Consider the following 20990-nt stretch of genomic DNA (forward strand, 5'->3'; position numbering starts at 1 on the left):
TTGCTTTTATCAACAACCTGAAAGTCCTGTAAGGGAAGAAAGTGTTCAAGCACAAACACCAGCTGAATTCACTCATGTTCTCACTTACTCTCCTCTGATTTCATCTTCTAACCTCATGGCCAGCCTTCACATAAAGAGATGAGTGAAGACAGGTAGCAGTAAAACTAGCCTAACATGTAGCCATTTTTTCCTTTTTATGCACATTGCCTATCTTCTTGTGTCAGATATATTCTATTATGTATTTCACCACAGTCCTACCAAGCTGGCAATATTGTCCTCAATTTATTAATGAGACAACAGAGTCCAAGAGATCGAAAGACTTGTTCAAGTCACATACCAGTAATTGGCAAAGCAGGGTATGACCCGGAATGTCTGATGTCAAAGCTCTTCCCTCCTTTACACTGCTACACACACTAGGATCCTGGAAACCAGCTTTTATTTAAAAAAAAAAATCCCTAGGATCAGGAGCTCGGTGAGCAGAAAATGCAATTATTTGCAGGCATATGGAACAAGCTACGTATAGAAATCTCTCTTAACTGATTTGATTTAGATGGAAGTCCCTGAAAGTCTAACCAAGTGAAAACTGGATTCCAAGAGAGAAATTTTGACTAGAACTGCTATCTTCTAATGTTATAAGCATCATATTTTTTATAAGGGATTCTTACATTGTTATAAGGAGTCTGATGTTACAAGGATTCCAAGTTATAATGGGTCTGACTCTGATCAATTTAAACAGCAGTAAAAGACAAATAGCAAGTCCATAAAAACAAATACTAAGATTCGAGTAGGGAACCTGGGCCAGGGATCAAGAGATCTAAACTGCCGATTAAGCACCGCTTATGTTAATAGCTTAGAAAGCCATCCAAGAAAGAGAACCAGTATAGAAATGACTCTACACTGCATGGCTATAAATGGCATTATTCATGAATCACAGAAATGAATGAGAATTGCGGGGTAAGAGCCGGAATAAAACTGAGAAATGTGAAGTGGAAAGGGTGGGAAAGAGGAGAGTGTTTGAAAACATTGAAAATATTGAAACATATGGTCAATTCAGAGACAGTTTGAGCTATGGCATGGTTATATAAATGCCTGCTGCAAAATCTGGTGACAGACTAGAAGCATGTGTTCCCAAAGGATTCCTCCCATAAGATCCTATTGAGCCTGAAAAAGGGAGTAATGGGAATGGGATTTTCATGTCCTGAATAGGAGCTGAATCTCTAGAAAGGGCTTAAGTGAGGGCACCACCAATTTGGTGTCAGCTGCAAAGATTTTGTATGTATGGAGTATATATTGATTCTCTAAATCATTTTTCCATTTCTAGCCTCCTTATCTTCTAGAGCTACTATATCAGTAAAAATCATGTAGCTAAATGTGAAGATCTCTGAAAGGGAGAGAAGAAAGATGAAGTTAGAAGGCAGGTCAGGCGTAGAGTTTCTCTTTTTTCCAAATCAATGGGAAATATTATGGAAGGTCTTTACATCAGAAAAAGAGTAACTTGAGTTTGGCTTTTAAGAAGGCCTCTCTACAGGATGGAGTTAAATTTAGGAAAGAAACATGAGATCCCAGGAAACAGCAGTGGCAGAACACTGGTGAGAAAGCACTGATAAGAATTTTCACACCACTTACAGGGGTCTCAAACTCAATTTACCTGGGGGCCACAGGAGGCAAGGTCGGGGTGATACTTGAATACAAAGTCAGTAGTAAGCCTTGAACATTGGGGAGTGTGCTCAAACAACTAAAACAAAACAAAACAAAACAAAAATTCCTCTAGGGCAGGGCCACAAAATGTTGTACGGAGGGCCGCAAACAGCCCGAGGGCCACGAGTTTGAGACCCCTGATAGACTCTCTGACACTAAAGCAATATATATTCTGTAACTGGAACATATAACTTTTTTTTTATTTTAAAACCTGTCACTACAGATAACATGTCAATGATAGAAATATAAATTTGGGAAGATTAAGAAAAAGCTTCTCCCAAGCAGTGTTCAGGTGGCCTAGGACTCTTGCCCGCAATTCTCAGCTATCAGACCAACGCAGAGTTCCAAGGATTCAGTGCTGCTCAGGCTTGGATCCTGTGTTTCTTGGGTTACCTAAGCCCCCAGGAAGTGCTCAGGGGCCTTCAGAGCTGTCCTCTGAAGTGCCCAGAGGAGCCAGAGATAGAAATGGAATCAACCACTTGCAAAGCCTGTGCCTTATCCCCTGTGATGCAAATTCTTAACATCATATATACAAGCAGAAGTAGTGATTCTAATTAGTTAATAAACTCATGTAAAAATCAATATGCAAATCAAGATATGAATAAACATCGAACATAATTTCTCTAAACTACAGATACATAATTTCTCTAAACTACAGATACATAGATATTTGCTTAGATATGTATTTACAGATACATAGATATTTGCTTACTGTTTAATGAGACAGAAACCATAAGCTACTTGTGTAGTCATTCTAAAAATTTTCTAATTATTTGCTGAGTTTTAGAAAATGTTGATTTCATGTTTAATGGATTAGTCATATAATATTTAAAACCTTACCAAGACTTACCAACATCTTCTTCATGAAAGAACCATCATTAATCCCTAAAATCCACCAGAACCTAGTCATGCTGTAACTTGAGCACACTGCCCACATCTCATTTATTATCGCCCAGGAACAGGGATGTTCATGTTTCCGAAAGGAAAGAATCCCACACCTCAACATCTCCCAGAATTGTTGACAAAACTACCTGCTCTGCTGCCTCCAACAACAAGTCTCTCTGAAGTGTTCAGCAGCCAGGAGCCCTTCATGGCACCATCAGTTTCCCAACAACCCTGGTGACCTATATCAACAAGGTCACCAGGTCCCATAACCGAGCTCTATAGACTGTAGTGGCAGCATTGAGCCACTCTTCTCTCACAATGTGCCAACTTGCATCAAAGCACTCACTGTTCCAATACCCAGTACTTCTATACTCATGGTACAGTGCACTTGAAGGCCACTTAAATCTCTGACATCCCATATGGTCCCCCCAGCACCTCTAGGAGTGATCCCTGAGTGCAGAAACAAGAGTTAGCGCTGTACACAGCTGGATATAGTCCAAAATCAAACAAACCCAAAAATGCAAATCAAGATTTAAATTCTGCTTATGGCTAATATTCAGAAAACTTCCTGTTTCTTACTTTTTTTTCTTCCAGTTTCATTGACAGAAATAAATTCATTGGTCTCGTGAGAGGTCACAAGTTTTGTTAGTGTATTCTTTCACTAAAATTCCTATAACTTACAAACCAAGTAAAATGAAATGTTAAAGGGAGAATTGCCCTAGGATAGCCAAATCTCCTTTGTGGCTGTTGTAATTTTTCACAAATAGACCCAATTCTCTCTCTTTCGTGGTGAAAGCCATGACTCGAGATCACGCCACTTACTTTGGCTACCAAAATATAGGAAGTAACTACATGCTTTATTTTGGAGAGAAAACGAAGAGGTTCTTTGCAGCTCGCCATATTCTTGCTTCTCCTCTGCTCGCAGTGGTCAGACAGCTACTCCCGGCATGGGTGTCCTAGGCTGCAGAGCAGAGGCTGCCAGGGACTCAGAGAAAACATGTAGACAGTGTGGAAAGAATTATCTTTTGTTGTTTGCGCCCAGCACCTCTTAGTAGCACTGCACAGCGTCCCCATTCCCATCCAGAATTCCCCATGTGGGACCAGCTAGGTTGTCCACCCGACTGGGCATGCAATTCTCCTTCACTGTCAACCCAACTGGCCATGCAGTTCTCCTCCACCAGTTCACACGATGTTGATCTTTGCCAGTAAAGGGAGCAGGAGCAAAATTCAAGGATGAAGGAGCAGCTAGAGTTCTAGGACAGGTGCTCTTCTGGTCCCACTGTTCAGTCTCTCCAGGGCCCTGAGGAATCTCTTAGTATACTTGACCAGTGCGTGCCCTAAGAGGCGACTTTGCAGTAGCTTCCACAGGACACTGCAATTTCCCAGAAGTCTCAGGGACATGACAATGGGTGGGGTCTGAGCAGTGCTGCCTGTTAATTGCTCAGAGAAGCCCACCACACCCAAATGAGTTCCTGCTCCTGAGTGGGGCAGTACCAACAGCTGTCAACACCATGGTTCCAAGGAGAGCAGAATTCCCCCTGGCCATGGGGAAGGTCTCTCCAGCTCCCTCTTTCCAAGCAGCTTGGCCCAGCCCAGCAGCAGGTGGTCACCCGCTTCCAGAAGTTGCTAACCCTGACATTGAAGCTGCCCCATTTCCCTCATCATCACAATCACAGTGGCTCTCTCTGGGCATTGCTTGCCCAGCAAGTGTATCTTAATACATGTCACTACACACTGCAACCTGAACTAAACAAGTTGGAGAAAAAGTGGATGACTTTCAACTTTATTTCAGGTTTGCTTTTTCTGCTTTATATGCCTGTATTATGCACAAAAGTATATTTAAAACACTGGCCAAATTTAAGTTGTAATGTATACTATATTGTGTCAAGTGATGAAGTTTCTTGGCTAACTATCAGGAGAATAAAATTATAACATAATAAACATACACCTATTATGGATCAAGGAATTAGGCTTGAGGAACCAGAGGCTTTGTGCCCACTCAGGACACAGAGAGTAAAGTGCTTGCCGTGGACACAGCTGACCCGAGTTCAATTCCTGGCACTTCATATGGTCTCCCTGAGTCCCACCAAGAGTGATTTCTAAGTGCAGAGCCAGGAGTACAGCCTGAGAACCACCATATGTGGCCTCAAAAAAAGAAAGACCAAACATGCCAAGAAAAGTCATATTCTTGTCAAAAGGTTAAATCCAAAATCTTACTTACTTTAATATTGAAATAGTTTGTGCTGCGATTTCTTGTTTTCCTTTGTTTTTATCTATCTTTTTTTCTTTCTTTTTTTTTTTTTTTTTTTGGTTTTTGGGTCACACCCAGCAGCGCTCAGGGGTTACTCCTGGCTCTATGCTCAGAAATCACTCCTGGCAGGCACGGAGGACCATATGGAATGCCGGGGTTCAAACCAAAGACCTTCTGCATGAAAGGCAAACGCCTTACCTCCATGCTATCTCTCCGGCCCCATGTCTTTCTTTTTCTTAATACACACCAAATCACTGAAACCTACACTGAAAATATTTTAATTATTCTTCACTCTATTATTCATAAATGTAAATAAATCCAAACATGCTGTATTTCCAACCCACAACAGGTCTGAAGCAGGGTCATCACATAAACTCTCTCCCATTTGCTGCCTGCTTCTGTCCCACCTGAAGGGGCTTCTGCCACTATGAGTCACAGTGAGGCAGCTCAGCAAGGCCAGGGGTTGAATCATCAGAACCTATGTCGATTAGTAGCATAACAGCTTCCCTTCACTGGCAACCCCCAAGCCTGGTTACATTAGCAGCTTCTGTACCCTTCTCTCCTTCCATGACATGAAACGCCACAGTCTCCCCATCTCCAATGCTACACAAAAATTTCCTGGGATTGTTTATTTTCATAGTTGTCCAGTGAACGAAGACATCCTCTTTGGAGCCAATCCTGTTGATGAATCTGTAACCGTTCCAGACATTGAAGCATTTGACCATGCCCAGGACTTGGATAACCAGCACCAGCTTGTCCACCTGACTCAGTGCTTGGGGTACGGGTGTATCTCTGGTTGAGCCATTTTTAGGCTCTGAGTCTAAAGAGGCAGTAGCTGACTCATCATCCTTGGGAGATGGGGATCTCTCTGGTTTAAAGTCAGTAGTGAATGACAAATTATCAGCCTTGGAAAGGACTTTAGATAGACAATGCATCACCACCGGAAAGGTACCTTTGGAGCTTTTGCACCGGAGAATCTCTAAGGAACCTGGCACATTACAGTCCAGAGTGAGGAATGCAGGTAGATGAACCAGAGCAATATGAAGCAGTTCAGATGCTATGTGAATCAATGTTCCAGTGAAGGGCATGGCATATTCAGTTCAACTTGAGGGGGCCATCTTAATGATGATACTAGAAGGACATGTCATTCACCATAGTTGGGATCTTCTTAGGTCCCTGTTCAAGTGCCAGGTGTAAATAAATTCATATATCATATTTTCAGCCCCAAGTAAGTGAGTCTGAAGCAGGGTCACCACACGAATTAATGAACCACACAGTCATGAGGGGAAAAAGTATGGAGTCGGGCGGCTTCTAGCAATGTGGACTCTGGGTCGCCAAACCAAAATCTCTCTATTTACCAGCTCAAATCCCAACTGGGACAGGGAGGTTCAAATGAGAGAAAAAGTACCTATAAAAGTTTATCTAATCTAGGTGAACTTTTATATGTCAAAGGGATGAGTGAAAAGGAAAGATAAAGCTGGGGAAAGTCTTTGTTTTGGGTAAAAACAGGGTGTTCTAACACATAGGTTAAAAAATATTACTTATTCCTCCCACTACAAAATAAATGTAATTATTCATAACATAGTATTCCCTACTCATGAGCTAATACTTTTATACTCTATCACCTAGAAACCAATTTTATTGTCTCATATTCCTGACAATGAATCAGGTCTTAAAAGAAATGCTCTGCCCTTAAAGTTCCTGCACCAATCATTTAAACATCAAAGCTGGAGTGAGAGATTTTACAATGAACTGGACTAATTCCTAGGTTCAATCAGTGCTTTGATTCCTAGGTTCAGTCCCAAGAACCACCTGGGTGTCCCTGAGCACCACTGAATACAGCCAAAAAATAAAAACAATTTTTAAATAAAAGCTTGGCCATGCTTTGGTTCCCTTACAGGTCTATCACTAGCAAAAGGAGACAATATAGCTCACATTCTAGAATAAAATTCTTACCAGATGAAGAACTATTAAGTGGAAAAGCAGTATTTACTACATTTTCTATTCTAACTTATTACATTTGTTGCTCATTGTTTGTTAATTAACAAATCAATGCCATTATTATCAGTGATATCACATGTCTAAGAAATACAACAAATGTGTTATAAAATAAATGTTTTATAAATGCATATTCCAGAGATATGCATTGCTTAGTATTAACAGCTAGTTATTCACTCAGGGAGTGCCAGACCTAACTATTCATTCACAATCATCTACTGCATGCTCAAGATTTTAAAAAAATCCACTGGGAACACTATCCGTTCTCTAAAATTTACCAGAAAAGAGAAATAAGTCTACAACTAGAATAAAATTAAGTTATTACAAGTGTAAACTCTACAATTCACTACAATTTAAGTCCTGACTGCCTCCTGACAACTTTAAACATAAGAAGTAATTTTTATCTCTAAAACTAGAAAATAGATATCTCCTACAGTTGCCACTGAAGAGATGAACCCAGTAATACATATATAATATAGTCCAGTAAGCACTCACTACCAGTGAACTATTGTGTGAATGCAATAGTTGGTATAACCGTCTGCTGTGAGAGTTGTGAAAGTAAAGTCACGTACCCCAGCTCTCAATAGGGTGGAGACGAGGTGAATGTTGGACTTATCCAGAGAGAAAATGGAAAATGGATTTCTTTTGCTTTCAAGGCAAAAGAAAACAGTATGTACTAAACCACTGAAATGATGTTTTTCTTCAATTAGAGTAACTCACTTCAAATTGTTTGATGCAACCAAAACAAGCAGTGCCCATGAAAGTCTACTGGATATATATGGATTAATCAACTAAAGGAGTCTTCTATGATGCTTCAAGGCTTGTCTTTTAAACAAAATGCAATGGGAAAGTACTGAAGAGTACCAAAGAGTTTAAAATACATTTGTGAGTTAGTATGTTTTACTATTTAGGCAGCTGGATTAAAGGGGATGTTAGTGAAAGTGAAAAAAATAAGCAAGAAAGGAGAATGTAAGTGAGGAAGGAGAGGGCTGTGATTCAGTTGTAGATTGTGTGCCTTGCATGTAAAGGACCTGAACTAGATCACCAGCATGGACTAGAGCACATGATCTGCATGAGAAGGCTGGGACTCTGTCTCTATCCTTGCCATGGTCCTGTGGCACTGCCAACAATCACTTCCAAGCACTGCCAATTGTACCATGAAAGAAAGAAAGAAAGAAAGTGCAAGATATCTTCGCTGTTATCTTGGCTGGGTATTTGTGAATCCAAGAACAGTCCCCAGAATGAGAAATTACTTCCCATCCCCTTGTCCCCTTTCGGGGGAAGACCTTGGAAATATTTATCCGCAGCAAATAATAATCCACACAGACCAGAACGATAGGGTTTAAAAGATCGGGCAAGGAGAGCCAAAGAATCCTCCTGCAGCCAGCAGCTTTTCACAGAAGGACCCTTAACTCCTATCCCTCCAGCTATTTATTCCCAACTCCACAGCACCCCACCTGGAAGGGTTAGGTGGGGCAAAAGTCACAGAACAATCCTAAGGAAACACTTTTATATACAATTCCAAGAATCATCTTATGGAAACTTTTTCATATGCTACAAGAAAGAAAGAAAGAAAGAAAGAAAGAAAGAAAGAAAGAAAGAAAGAAAGAAAGAAAGAAAGAAAGGAAGGAAGGAAGGAAGGAAGGAAGGAAGGAAGGAAGGAAGGAAGGAAGGAAGGAAGGAAGGAAGGAAGGAAGGAAGGAAGGAAGGAAGGAAGGAAGGAAGGAAGGAAGGAAGGAAGGAAGGAAGGAAGAAGGAAGGAAGGAAGGAAGAAGGAAGGAAGGAAGGAAGGAAGGAAGAAGAAGGAAGGAAGGAAGGAAGGAAGGAAGGAAGGAAGGAAAGAAGGAAGGAAAGAAGGAAGGAAGGAAGGAAAAGAAAGAAAGAGGGAGGGAGGAAGGGAGGAAGGAAGGAAGGAAGGAAGGAAGGAAGGAAGGAAGGAAGGAAGGAGGAAGGAAGGAAGGAAGGAAGGAAGAAGAGAAGGAAGGAAGGAGAGGAGAGGAGAGGAGAGGAGAGGAGAGGAGAGGAGAAAGAAAGAGCAAAATATAATGAAGGCATGAAACAGGATGGTAATGATGAAGATGGACTGGAGACAGATTTCAAAGACAATGATAAATGGCGGGATTCAATCATTGATTATATCTGAGAACTCGAGTAGGAGGAAATTAGAATGACTCCCACCACCACCAGGTTTTAGAAAGCAAAGCTTTTTGAGTGACAGGAGGCACCATCAATTATGCTATCTTTGATTCCTGGAAGGTCTACCAGGTGGGGTTGTTATTAGTTTTATAGGCTTAGAGATTAAGCTACTTCCTTCAGACTGGTTACGAATAAATTCACAGTCCTGGTCTTCTTCCTTCCCTTTTCTCTCTTTACATTCTCTTCTTTCCCCTTTCTTGATTTTCTATTATTTTCCACTCTACACCACTTTTACCCATACTGCAATTACACCTAGAACTCATATTGAAGCTGGAAATGTTTACAATAATGAAAATACTAGAAGAATGAAAACAACTTTCTATCTCAAGAGAACATGGGCCCTGAGAGTAGAAGAGTTCAGAAAAGTGCATGGTGAGAAGCAATGTCACAGGAACTGACTTCCACTTCCTGCACTGCTGTGTATGTAAATATTTTAGGGGATTATTATGTTACTGACCCTACCCTGATTGGTGATTGTGCCCTACCCTAGGGTGTGACCTGGCATTCTGCCCCCACCCTAGGGTGGTACCTGATTCTGGGGGATAAAAACAAGGGTCTGTGGAAGGTGAGGGGCTTTTGGCAGGAACTGATGCTGAGGCTTTGGATTTCAGTCTTGCCCACCGAATAAAGCTAATATTTCCACAAGCCTGACTATCTGCGAGCTGTTTACCTGCCGTTTCACCTCAGAACCGTCGGCTAGACAGGGTAGCAGATGCGTGCTCCGAGCTAGGGGAAAGACCTCATCCTCCATCCCTCCATCAGTCAACCTCATCAGCGGCTGACTTGCAACACTACACAACTATCAGATCCTGGTAATACTCACGCCACATTTTCAACATTGTCCTACTTCTCTGCCTCCACCCTGACTGCCTTGTCCTATCCCTCCAGTGTTTTATTACCTGTGAGTCTAATAGGAGTCTGTGTCCCTCGTCTAGCATTTTCTCATCCATCTACAATACTACAAGAGCAGAGTCTGGTCCCAAAAGAGCCTTTCACATGGTGAGACGGCCTAAAATTTCCTCCTTTACTCCCTACTGCCCACAAGATGGAATCCACATTCAAAAAAGAATAGAAGTTTTGTCACGCTTTCCCTTTCCCCAACCTCCTTTCGCTCTCTGACTTGCCTCCATTTTAATCCTCCACTCCAGACTATCTCCAATTAACTGTCTTGACCAAGCTCAGTCTCTTTTGGAAAATGAGGAGAGTCCACAAGGTCCGCTAACGTCTACTCATCCACCCAGATCCAGCCTTCCCTACCCAGTCAGCTCCCAAAACTGTCGGATGCTCCTCTTGGGCATGACAATATGATACGTGTATAACAACAAGACACAATGATGTTCCTCTTGGGCATGACAATATGATATGTGTATAACAACAAGACACAATGCACAGCAGTCTCCTAGCACTTTATAAACACTCATTCTTCAGTGCAAAGGATCAAATCCATAATCACACTTATGAGGCAAGTATGCTATCACAAAGCCCCCAACCTGGCCCCATGGAATATTTTAATTGTACTGTGCCATAGTTCTAATTGTGAGAACATTGGTGTTACCAGGTAATGGTTCTAGGTGTTTTGTTTTTTATTTTATTTTATTGGTTTTTGGGTCCCACCCAGCAGCTCTCAAGAGTTACTCCTGGCTCTAGGCTCAGAAATCACTCCTGGCAGGCTCGGGGAATCACATGGGAAGCCAGGATTTGAACCACCGTCGTTCTGCATCTATGGCAAACACCCTACTGCTGTGCTACCTCTCTGGCCCCTCCAGGTGTTTTAATATCCAGGTTTCATTAAGTAACCACAAGATGCAAAAGTACTCTAATCATTAGTCTCTTTAATGTCTAGGGGTAAAATTCCAGGAACTTGTAAAGATAAATTGACACGTTTAAAAGATAAAAAAGAGATATCGTATCCATTAGATTGTCTAAATATTTTCTATCCTGGTTATAATGTACTAAAAACACATTCACAGTATTTTTGTTTGTTTGTTTTTGGGGCCACACCCATTTGATGCTCAGGCATTACTCCTGGCTAAGCGCTCAAAAATTGCCCCTGGCTTGGGGGGACCATATGGGATGCCGGGGGATTGAACCGCGGTCCTTCCTTGGCTAGTGCTTGCAAGGCAGGCACCTTACCTCTAGCACCACCTCGCTTTAGATGACTGCCCATGAGGATATAAAAATCTTTCTAGGTAGAGCATTCTGTGTATTCCTTGTCATTCAGTTCTGTTAAACAGGTAGAGGATTTCTAACAGCTTTGAAACAAAATGTTTCTTTATTTCTTTTCTTTCTTTCTTTCTTTCTTTTTTTTTTTTTTTTTTTGCTTGTTGATGGGCCACACCCAGTGGTGCTCAGGGGTTACTGCTGGATCTGCACTTTCAAGTCACTACTGGCAGGCTCAGGGACCATATGGGATGCGGGGGATTGAACCCAGTCAGCCACGTGCAAGGCAAACACTCTACCTGCTGTGCTATCACCCTGGCCCCAAATGTTTTTTAATGTCTAATATTCCTCAAATTAAAATTATATATAATATTCATCTGATTTCTGGTCAAAACAGATATATCTTTAGTCCCAAAAATTACTGTTTAGTTGGCTTCCAGTGAATTAAGCAGAATTGGATACAGGCATTATAATCACATTTGAAGGTTCAGAGAGATAGTACAATGGGTAGGGCACTTACTTTGTGTGTGGCCAACCAGGGTTAGATCCCCTTCAGCCTGAGCCTGCCAGGGATAATTTCTGAGTATAGAGCCAGGAATAACACTAAAGAACTGCCAGCACACCCCCCCCAATACGTTTTAATGTTTTAATTACATTTGGTTTCACAATCAAGGGCATTATCACCAAGGCAAACTTTTTCCTTTTAGATTATTGAAATTCACCTTAACAAAAATCCCTAAATGGACACAGCATTTTACCCCAATGCTTCATTCATTCACCCAGCAAATATTTTTAAGTACTACTAGGAACACAATCTCATAGGTCAAAAACAGAGACTCCAGCGGTGAGCACTACTTGCTTTTTATTATTTTCTATTTAACTAAAGAACAATGATTTACAAAGTTATTGATAGCTGATTGTTAGCAAATATTATATCAATACCAATCCTACCACAAATGTCAACATCCCTCCACCAGTGTACCCCACGCTGGTCACCCTGACAGTCACAGAACAAAGTTGAGTGGCTTTGGTTGAGATCTCGTGTTTTTAGTGTTGTTGAGTCTATTTTCTGGATCTATAATTAGACCAATGGTGAGCATTATAAACAACAAAACCACCCACTATCTGGAACCTTATACTCCAGCATGATGTACCAAGGCTATATATTTTTAATCATTATAAACTTTGAAAAGTAGAACCAGAGAAACATTAAAGATGCTGGGATAAAGAGTTGGGAAGAAAACCTACTTTAAAAAGCATCAGCAGCAGGAAGTGCTCAACAGAAGATAATCTGAAGCAAGGCCAAAAGTGTGCAGAAGGCACCTGGGAAAGGACTGTGTGAAATTGGGGAGGGAGGGCAAAGAGGGGACGACCTCAGCTCTGAGTGCCACGCTTCAGAATGCAATTGATCTGATAAAACTGTCTGGGTTTTTAGGTACATTATGACTAACACAAATATGTTAATACGTGTATTGTACAGTCACTTGTACAATTAGTGTCCTCAGATTCACTCACTGCCAATGATCAATAATTTGGTGCCAGTAAAATTCTCACTATTACCACTAAGTTATCAAACTGCTGAAGAATAAAAGGCTTTCTCAAGAAACTGCTTTCAAACCATCCCCTGCCCATCGTGGTCTTTGAGAAGTCACTTAAAATCCTTCAGGCACATCTTGACTTTCCAGTACAAAAGGAAAATAATCTCCTGATTTAAAAATAAAAAGTGAAGGGACCAGAAAGACAGCACATAGGGCATTTTTCTTGCATAGGGTCAACCTGGGTTTGATATGGTCCCTTGAGCCTTCCAGGAGTAATTTCTAAGCATAGAGACATTAAGAACCCCTAAGCACCACCGAGTGTGGCAAAAAAAAAAGTGTGAAAAATACAGATTTTATTTATATTGTTATGATAATATTTTAATATTTAGAGACTGCTGTCCATAGTTAACAAAACAACTATATGTTTGCATGACCACTTGTACTAGAACACTCAAAAATCTACACTAATGAAAACTACACATCAAGGTGGATACTATTAGTGAGAAACTATAAATGAGGAAACACAGGCAGAGTAATCATGCAAGTAAGACATTCTCATTACTATTGGAGGCGTAGCTGTTAGAGTCTAGCACAAAGGGAAAAAAACGAATGCCAAAGACAAAGATAAGGATGAGAAATGTTACAGTTATTAATGCCCAGAGTTCAAACCCAGCACAAAAGAAAAAGAGAAACAAAAAGCACAGTTATAAATTAGTAAAAGAAAGATTTCAGCTGAAGAGATAGTACAAGGGTTAAAGCAATTGCCTTCATATGGTGAACCCCAATTTGATGCTCAGTACCACACTGGTCCCCAGACCATTTCAAGAGTGATCCCTAAGCAAAGCCAGGAATAGTTCATGAGCACCAGTGGGTATGTCCCCCCAAAAAGCAGGATATCACGTCAAAATTCACCCTGTCCATCATGGCTGCCTTCACTACCTCTGCCTTTATCGCATAGTAGATGGCATTTTTTATTACATATAACTCAAAATATTATTCGATGTCCCAATTATTATATATAATATATAAACATATATAATTTATCTATATTTATTTTGGGGATATTTTCTCATATTATACCAATTTTTAGGATATATTTCTAAATTCCTTCAAATTATGGGTATGGAGCCAGGGAGAGTGCTTGTTGAAAGTGAATATTGTGCATGAGGGAAGCAGAGACTCTGTCCTCACCATGTGATTCCCTGAGCAACGAACTTGAGGAAACACTAAGCACTGTAACTCATAAAACAAAACTTTGTTGTGTGACTCGTAAAACAAATAAAAATTCTAGATTTTCAATTTCTGGCAATGGCCATAGTTATTTACGCATACAATAATCATTTGTACTTAAAAGTCTTCATCATTAAATTGCATCATTTTTCCATGCCAGATTCTTACATTTTCATTTTTCAAATAAAAGGAAACAGTAGTTTGTCTGTTTGTTTTGTTTTGGGACTACTCCTGGAGATACTCAGGACTTACTCCTGGCTTTATGCTCAGGGATCACTCCTGGCAGACATCAGGAGACCATATGGGATGTCAGGGTTAGAACCTGGGTCAGGTGTGCAGGGCGAGTGCTTTAACCCCTATAATTGCTGTACGAACTATCTCTCTGGCCCCTGGTAGGTTTTTCCATATTAAAGTGAGCAACCATCTTAAGCCTACCAAAAAACCAAAAGTCATAAAGCAAAAGCAGGAAATTCAAATGCATTTTGTAAAGATCATAGCCAGAATAAAGTAAGCAGCCAGATCATAAAACAACTGATATCTACAAGTAAATAAATGACTGAGAGAAAAAAAAAGCAATACAAAAGGCTCAGCTCCACTACTAAGAAAACTACAATGACATCTACAGCAGAATAGTTTATTGGGAAATAATACCCCCACACAGAGTTTGAAGGATATAGGAAGGTTCCTAGTAGGTGTCACATGTACAAACTTCCTCTATAAAAAAAAAAAAAAAGATGAATGTTGCCTCCTTTGAACAACATTTGAAGACCTGAGTGAAAATGCTAAGCAAAGTTAGTTAGAGTCTGAAAAATGATTGGTGAGTGGTTTCTCTAATGCAGAATATAAGCAACCAAATTAAAGGAGCTAATTGCCACAGAAATAACTTTTAGATTAGGAGAAAAGAAGGTAATTAGCAGAAGGGAGAGAAAAACGGGCTGGAGAAAAAAGGTAGGAATGAACTTCCTGAGAAAGATACTAGACCTTTGGACCTTTGAGGAGTGTAGAGAAACATCTAAACAGAGATGTGAAGCTGTACCCCATGATTTACATTCCATCATACTACAAATTAGAAAAAAAGCAGCAACAGGGCCGAAGAGATAGCATGGAGGTAAGCATTTGCCTTGCATGCAGAAGGACAGTGGTTCGAATCCCAGTATCCCAGAAGGTCCCCCAAACCTGCCGGGGGCGATTTCTGAGCATAGAGCCAGGAGTGATGCTTGAGCACTGCCGGGTGAGATCCAAAAAACAAAAAACCAACAACAAAAACAAAATAAACAACAACAACAACAAAGCAGCATAGATTTTACTGATAGATTGACACAAACTAAACCTTTCTTAGTTTTGTTGTATTTTGTTTTAATGTCACACCTGGGGATGCTCAGGGATTGTTCCTCACTCTACTGTACTCAGTAATCACTCCTAGTGGTAATCAGGGGGCCTTATAAGATGCCAGGGATCAAACTCAGGTCAACAAGCACAAAGCAAATGCCCAATTCAGTGTACTATTTCTCCACCCCACACCCACAAACTAAAACAAAGAAATTGATATAAGGATTTAAAAATAATAAATACTAGGGGCTGGAGCAATCATTCACTAAAGAGGATATCTGCTTTGCATGGAAGTGACTAAGGTCCAATATCTATCCCCAGGCCATCTCCCACCTCCACTCTTACCCCAAAAACACCAGGAGTGATTCTTGAATATAATAGATAGAGCCTGAGCATCACCAGGTGTGGTTCAAAAACAAAAGTAAATAAATAAATACTAACTAAAGAGCTACTGAGATTTTTTTAAAATATTACTTCCCAAAAGTCTCGACTCTCACTTATGTATCAAGTGGCAATATGTGATTATGACAGAAAACTTCCTGAGTATGGGATGTTTAGCCTGGTGAAAAATGGCTCATTATTTAATATTTAATTACTTTCCTAAGAGAGGATATTATAGTGGTCTACAAATGCTTGGGCTGCATATCCCTCATTAAAAATATATAAAACGAGGTCGGCACGATGGCGCTAGAGGTAAGGCAACTGCCTTGCCTGTGCTAGCCTAGGACGGACTGTGATTCGAACCCCCGGTGCCCCATATGGTCCCCCAAGTCAGGAGTGATTTCTGAGCCAGGAGTAACCCCTGTGACCGGGTGTGCCCCCCCCCCAAAAAAAAACAAAAAAAAATAAAATAAAATAAAACATGTATTATTTATCTATAAGTTAAATGTATTTTGATTCTGTCAATCTGTATATTAAATATCTGTAATCCCACTTTTTATAAGAAATTGAATTTTTTGTTTTTTGGGGGGTCACATCTGGCAGTGCTCAGGGGTTACTCCTGGCTCTATGCTCAGAAATCACTCCTGGCAGGCTTGGGGGACCATCTGGGGTGCCAGGATTTCAACCACTGTTCTTCTGCATGCAAGGCAAACACCGTACTTCCATGCTATCTCTCTGGCCCCAAAAAATTGAAATGTTTTTATTTTGGCTTTTGGGCTACACACAGTGACAATCAAGGGTTACTTCTGGCTATGCACTCAGAAATCGCTCCTGGCTCGGAGGATCATATGGTATGCCGGGGGTTAAACCCAGATCTGTCCTAGGTCAGCTGCATGCAAGGCAAATGCCCTACAGCTGTTCTATCACTCTGGCCCCAAAATAGAAATATCATGCCTTTGGATCATCCAAAACTCATTTTGTAAAGATACTGAAAAATTCTTTACAAGAGAATCTATGGAAGTAGTTTATGTGATTTGTGGTTTTTATATTTATAAAAAATATTCCAGTTCTGGGTCAGGATACAGTGGGTAGAATATGTGTCTTGCATGTGACTGGCCAAGGTTCAATTCACAGAATCCCCCAAGCACCACCAGGAATGATCTCTGAGCACACATCCAAGAGTAACCCCTGGGTACCACCAACAGTAACACAAAACAAATACAACAAGAAATCCATTTCCCATATATCAAACTTACTAAACAGTTGTAAAAAAGACAGTAGACACTTCAGAGTCTCTGCCCATGACCCTCTCTGAAATAGATGTCAATTTGACATTAAATAGAGATGACTGAAAGAAAACAGAGTATACTAAAGTGATAGGCAGATAAATAGCCTATGACTTAATGGGAAATAGTAATCATTGAAGATAAATAATATTTTTCTTATAAGCCAAATATCTAAAGTTGAAGCGCTACCTAATAAATTGTCAAGTTATTCAAAACAATCTGTCTTTCATTAGGATAACCCAATAATAAAGTCTATTCTGCTCCCAGCCTACTCTTATTTTCTTACAAAAGCAAGAAACATTTTTAAAGAATGTTTGAAATTAAATTAGCCAATGTATTATGCTTTAATTTCAACGCACTTAATAAGATAAAATATAATATAACTCTGAAATTACATAAGTTATTTTGAAATTTGACCCCTCCCAGGATAAAGTAGACACAAATAGATATCAAAATAAAAATAAAAAGGTTTATCATCAATGCAATTTCGTATATGGTTAGAGGATGTTTGCTTTTACCTACACTATGAAAATGTGTATGTATATGTATAATGCAACCAATATCAAAATTATTCACACAGGGACCAAAAATATAGTACAGAGGTTAGGGCATTTATCGCTGATGACCTGGGTTCGAACCCCTGAAATCCTATATGGTCCCCCAAACACTGCCAGAATAAATTTCCAAGTGCAAAGCCAAGAGTAAGGTCTCTTTTGAGTGTGGTCTTCCTCAAAAAAATATCTACACAGTAAAGTAATATATAGAGACCCGGAAAACCTTTCCTGCCATGTTTTCCTAAATACTGTTCACTTGGAACAATTCTTGGCTCGGTACTTAAAGTTCACTTAACCTTCAAATTTCTATACATAAGAAAACTAAATTTGCAACTACACAGCGATTATGATTTAGCAGATAATAAACATTTGTAAGCATGTGGGTCAGATAAATAAAGCTCCATTTTATTGGAACACCATCTTGGCAATGCTGCTTTTATTGTAATTAGAGTAAAAACATAAAACTATGCTATCTAAATATCCAACAGCTAGTCATCAAAATCCTAGCATAATTAATACCTATAATAAAGTTAAGTAAAGTAAGGGCTGTGCCCTATTAGAGGGAATGAAATCTTGCCACTGTGCCAACATGGACCGGCCTTGAGGGCACTGTGCTAAAGGAAGTACGTCCAGCAGAGGCAAATAATTTTGGACCTCGCTTCTAAGTGGCTGCTAGAAATGCGGAGTGGGGGAGAATGGAGCGGGGTGGGTCAAAAAGTACAACTAGGACCAGAGGGATCTTGCTGAGGGGCTCGATGAAGCACAGGAGAAAACTAATCTTCGGGGGCATCGCAGGCATCCTTCTCTTGAGCACCCCTGGGTAGGGTCCCAAAACAGCCCAATGCAAAGTACAAAGTATCTCTTATAAAATAAATAAGTCACAAGGCTTATCTCGCGACACGACTGTAGTGCCTACTGCACTATAAACCTGAAATCTCGCTTATCACAAGAAAATAAAACTTTTAACTCGGACGCAGGAGTGGTAGCACAGCAGTAGGGCTTTTGCCTTGCACGCGGCTGACCCAGTAAGGACACACAGGTTTGATCCCCGGTAGCTCATATGGTTCCCCAAGCCAGGAGCGATTCCTGAGCACAGAGCTAGGAGTAACTTCTGATTGCTGCTGGGTGTGCCCGTCCCAAAAAAAAACTTCTACCATGGGGCTGATGGCAAGTCAAGAGACCACTTCACCAACCTATAAGGATTAAAGGATACTGCATCCCACCCGGAAAGTCGTGTCACAGGACAGCTCCCCCCGAAGGAAGCAGAAGTAATGCTTGTTACTCCAGTAGCAGAAGGAAACTATTTAAATCTCTCTTCTTTTCCCCAGATTTTAGAAAGTTACATTCCCAAAGGCGTTTTCGCACCCAGAAATCAGTTTCAGAGATGCCATTATCAGCTGCACTCAAACTGTGAGGAATACGTTTGCTTTTAGGCCTCACATATATTGGGGTATTAGGAGCGGGGTGGGGGGGAGCAGGAGCACCTGGGCCTGAAGGTGCCCAGGGGCTACTTCAGTCTCTGGGTTTAGAGGACTTATTACCAGCTGTGCTTAGAGAACCAGATTTGGGGGGCTCTGCTGGAGGGGAGGCGGTACCTGAACCCCTCCTTTGCCTTTGTGCAAAGCATGTGTTCAGTCCATGGCTCTCTTTTCAGCCCCACCCTTGGATTTCTTTTTGTATTGGGGGGGGGGGGACGACAGCGTTTTCTCAAACATGTAGAGAGATGCTTGGAGTGTTTAAGGTAGTATTCTGCATTCAATTACTTAAAAATAATCCTAGGTAGCATCCTTTTTCGACGGGGGCGTTCAAGAACAGCGAACTGAACCCACTGCTCTTACACATCACATGATGCCCAGGTCGGGCCAGTCAGTTGCCTCAACCGCTTGCAAGTGCGAGCAAGTGCGCGGGGGGTGGGGGGGCCGGGGCCGAGAACATCCTCCTTGGGGGGGTTCACAGTCACAAAGAGGCTATAATAGGGGTTCACCTCCCAGTTAAGCAATCTCCCCAAAAAATAAAGAAAAAAAAAGTCTAAAAAAGCTTTAGTTGGGGCCAACATTTTTGCCAAGGGGCCTGGCCACGTCCGGGACAGACAGACAGACAGACACACGCGATGTCTTCTTCCAGAGAGTCACTAAAGAAACCGAATCGTCCCAAAACCGGGGTTCGGGGAGGGAGAAAGAATGAAAAAAAAAGGCGACAAGAGTTGGGAAAAGGGGGTGCAAAAGGCAGGCAGGAAGCCCCCTACAACCTCAGCCCGGAGGCGAGGTGGACAGCTCCCTGGTGCTGAAGTTCCCAACGCCCGGGCCCAGGCCGGGAGCAGGTGGGACGTCGCCCCGAGAGCGTCGGCCGGTGGTTCGGTCGTTCGGTCGCCGGGCCAGGCCCGACCCGACCCGACCCGACCCGACCCGGCCCGACTCGGGGCGACAGCACCGCGGGCAGGAGGGGCCGAAGATGGCGGCGGCGGCCGCACACCCACCCGAGCCAGACAGAGCCAGGCCCGCCGCGCCCCGCGGGGGACGGAGGCGCCTGGGCTCGGGGCCCCGCCGCCTAGGCCCGCCGGAGAGACCGGGGAGCAACTCGGGGCGGCCTCCGCGGCCCCCCAAAGGCCCGGGAGCACCTGTGCACGGCCATATTGGATGGCTGGCGCGCCTCGGTCCAGCCGGGCCCAGCGGGGGAGCCTCGGACCCGCTCGGGACACACGCCCGGGGCCCCCCCAGACACTCGCACTCTCGCGCTCAGTCATTCCCACCCGCGCGCGCGCCCCGATTCGCCCGCCCGCCCGCCTGCGTGGCGGGAAGCCGGGGAGACCGCGGGGTGCCCGCCCGCCCGTGCGCCCGTGCGCCCTTACTTGAGCACCGACTGCTCCTTCTCCTCCTCCTTCTTCTGCCGCTCCATGACGGCCTGGATGATCCTCCGCTCCTCCTCCGTGAGGTGGCTGAGGTCGGGCATGTCGGCCGGCTGGGGAGCGGCGGCCCCCGGGCGGCCCCGCGGCCCCAGCGGCGCCGACATGTTTGCGGGCTCCGGGGAGGCCCCTCGGGCTGGGCGGGCGACGGCGGCTGGGGCGGCAGCCTCCGGGGCCGGGGCCGGGGCCGGAGCCGGAGCCGGGGCCGGGGCCGGGGCCGGGGCCGAGTCATGCACCGCCGCGGCCCCGAGTCGAGTCCAGTGGAGCCGAGCCCCTCTGTCCCGGGGGGCCCCGAGCGCGCCGCCTGCAAATGCTGCTGCTGCTGCTGCTCGCTGCGCGCCCCGGGGCGCACGCCCGCCTGCTGCCCTCCTGCCCGCCTGCCCGCTGGCCGGCCGAAGGAGCGGGACGGGATGGGGCTGGGGAAGCAGCGAGCGCCCAAGGGCGAGGGCTAGAAGGGAGAAAGAACGCCCAGGGGGGCTCCCCAAGATCTCAGAGTCCGCGGAGAGGGTCAGCCTGCCAGCCCGGGCTTGCGGGAGCAGCGGCCTCCGGGCGCACCAGGGCGAGCTGCAGCGGCAGCGGCGG

At 43.1% G+C, this 20990-nt stretch overlaps 1 protein-coding gene across 1 annotated transcript in view; it reads right to left on the reverse strand.

Moving 5' to 3' along the window:
- The window catches only part of RIMS2 (regulating synaptic membrane exocytosis 2), a 565766-nt gene extending 545235 nt beyond the window's left edge, over positions 1-20531 (reverse strand). The window contains exon 1 of the mRNA XM_049773842.1: positions 20355-20531. Coding sequence (XP_049629799.1) covers positions 20355-20515 — 161 coding nt within the window. The 5' untranslated portion in view covers positions 20516-20531. The remainder of the gene's footprint in view (positions 1-20354) is intronic.
- Positions 20532-20990: the final 459 nt, after the last annotated feature.

Source organism: Suncus etruscus, chromosome 5 (genome assembly GCF_024139225.1).
Source record: "Suncus etruscus isolate mSunEtr1 chromosome 5, mSunEtr1.pri.cur, whole genome shotgun sequence".
NCBI classification, from domain to species: Eukaryota; Metazoa; Chordata; class Mammalia; order Eulipotyphla; family Soricidae; genus Suncus; species Suncus etruscus.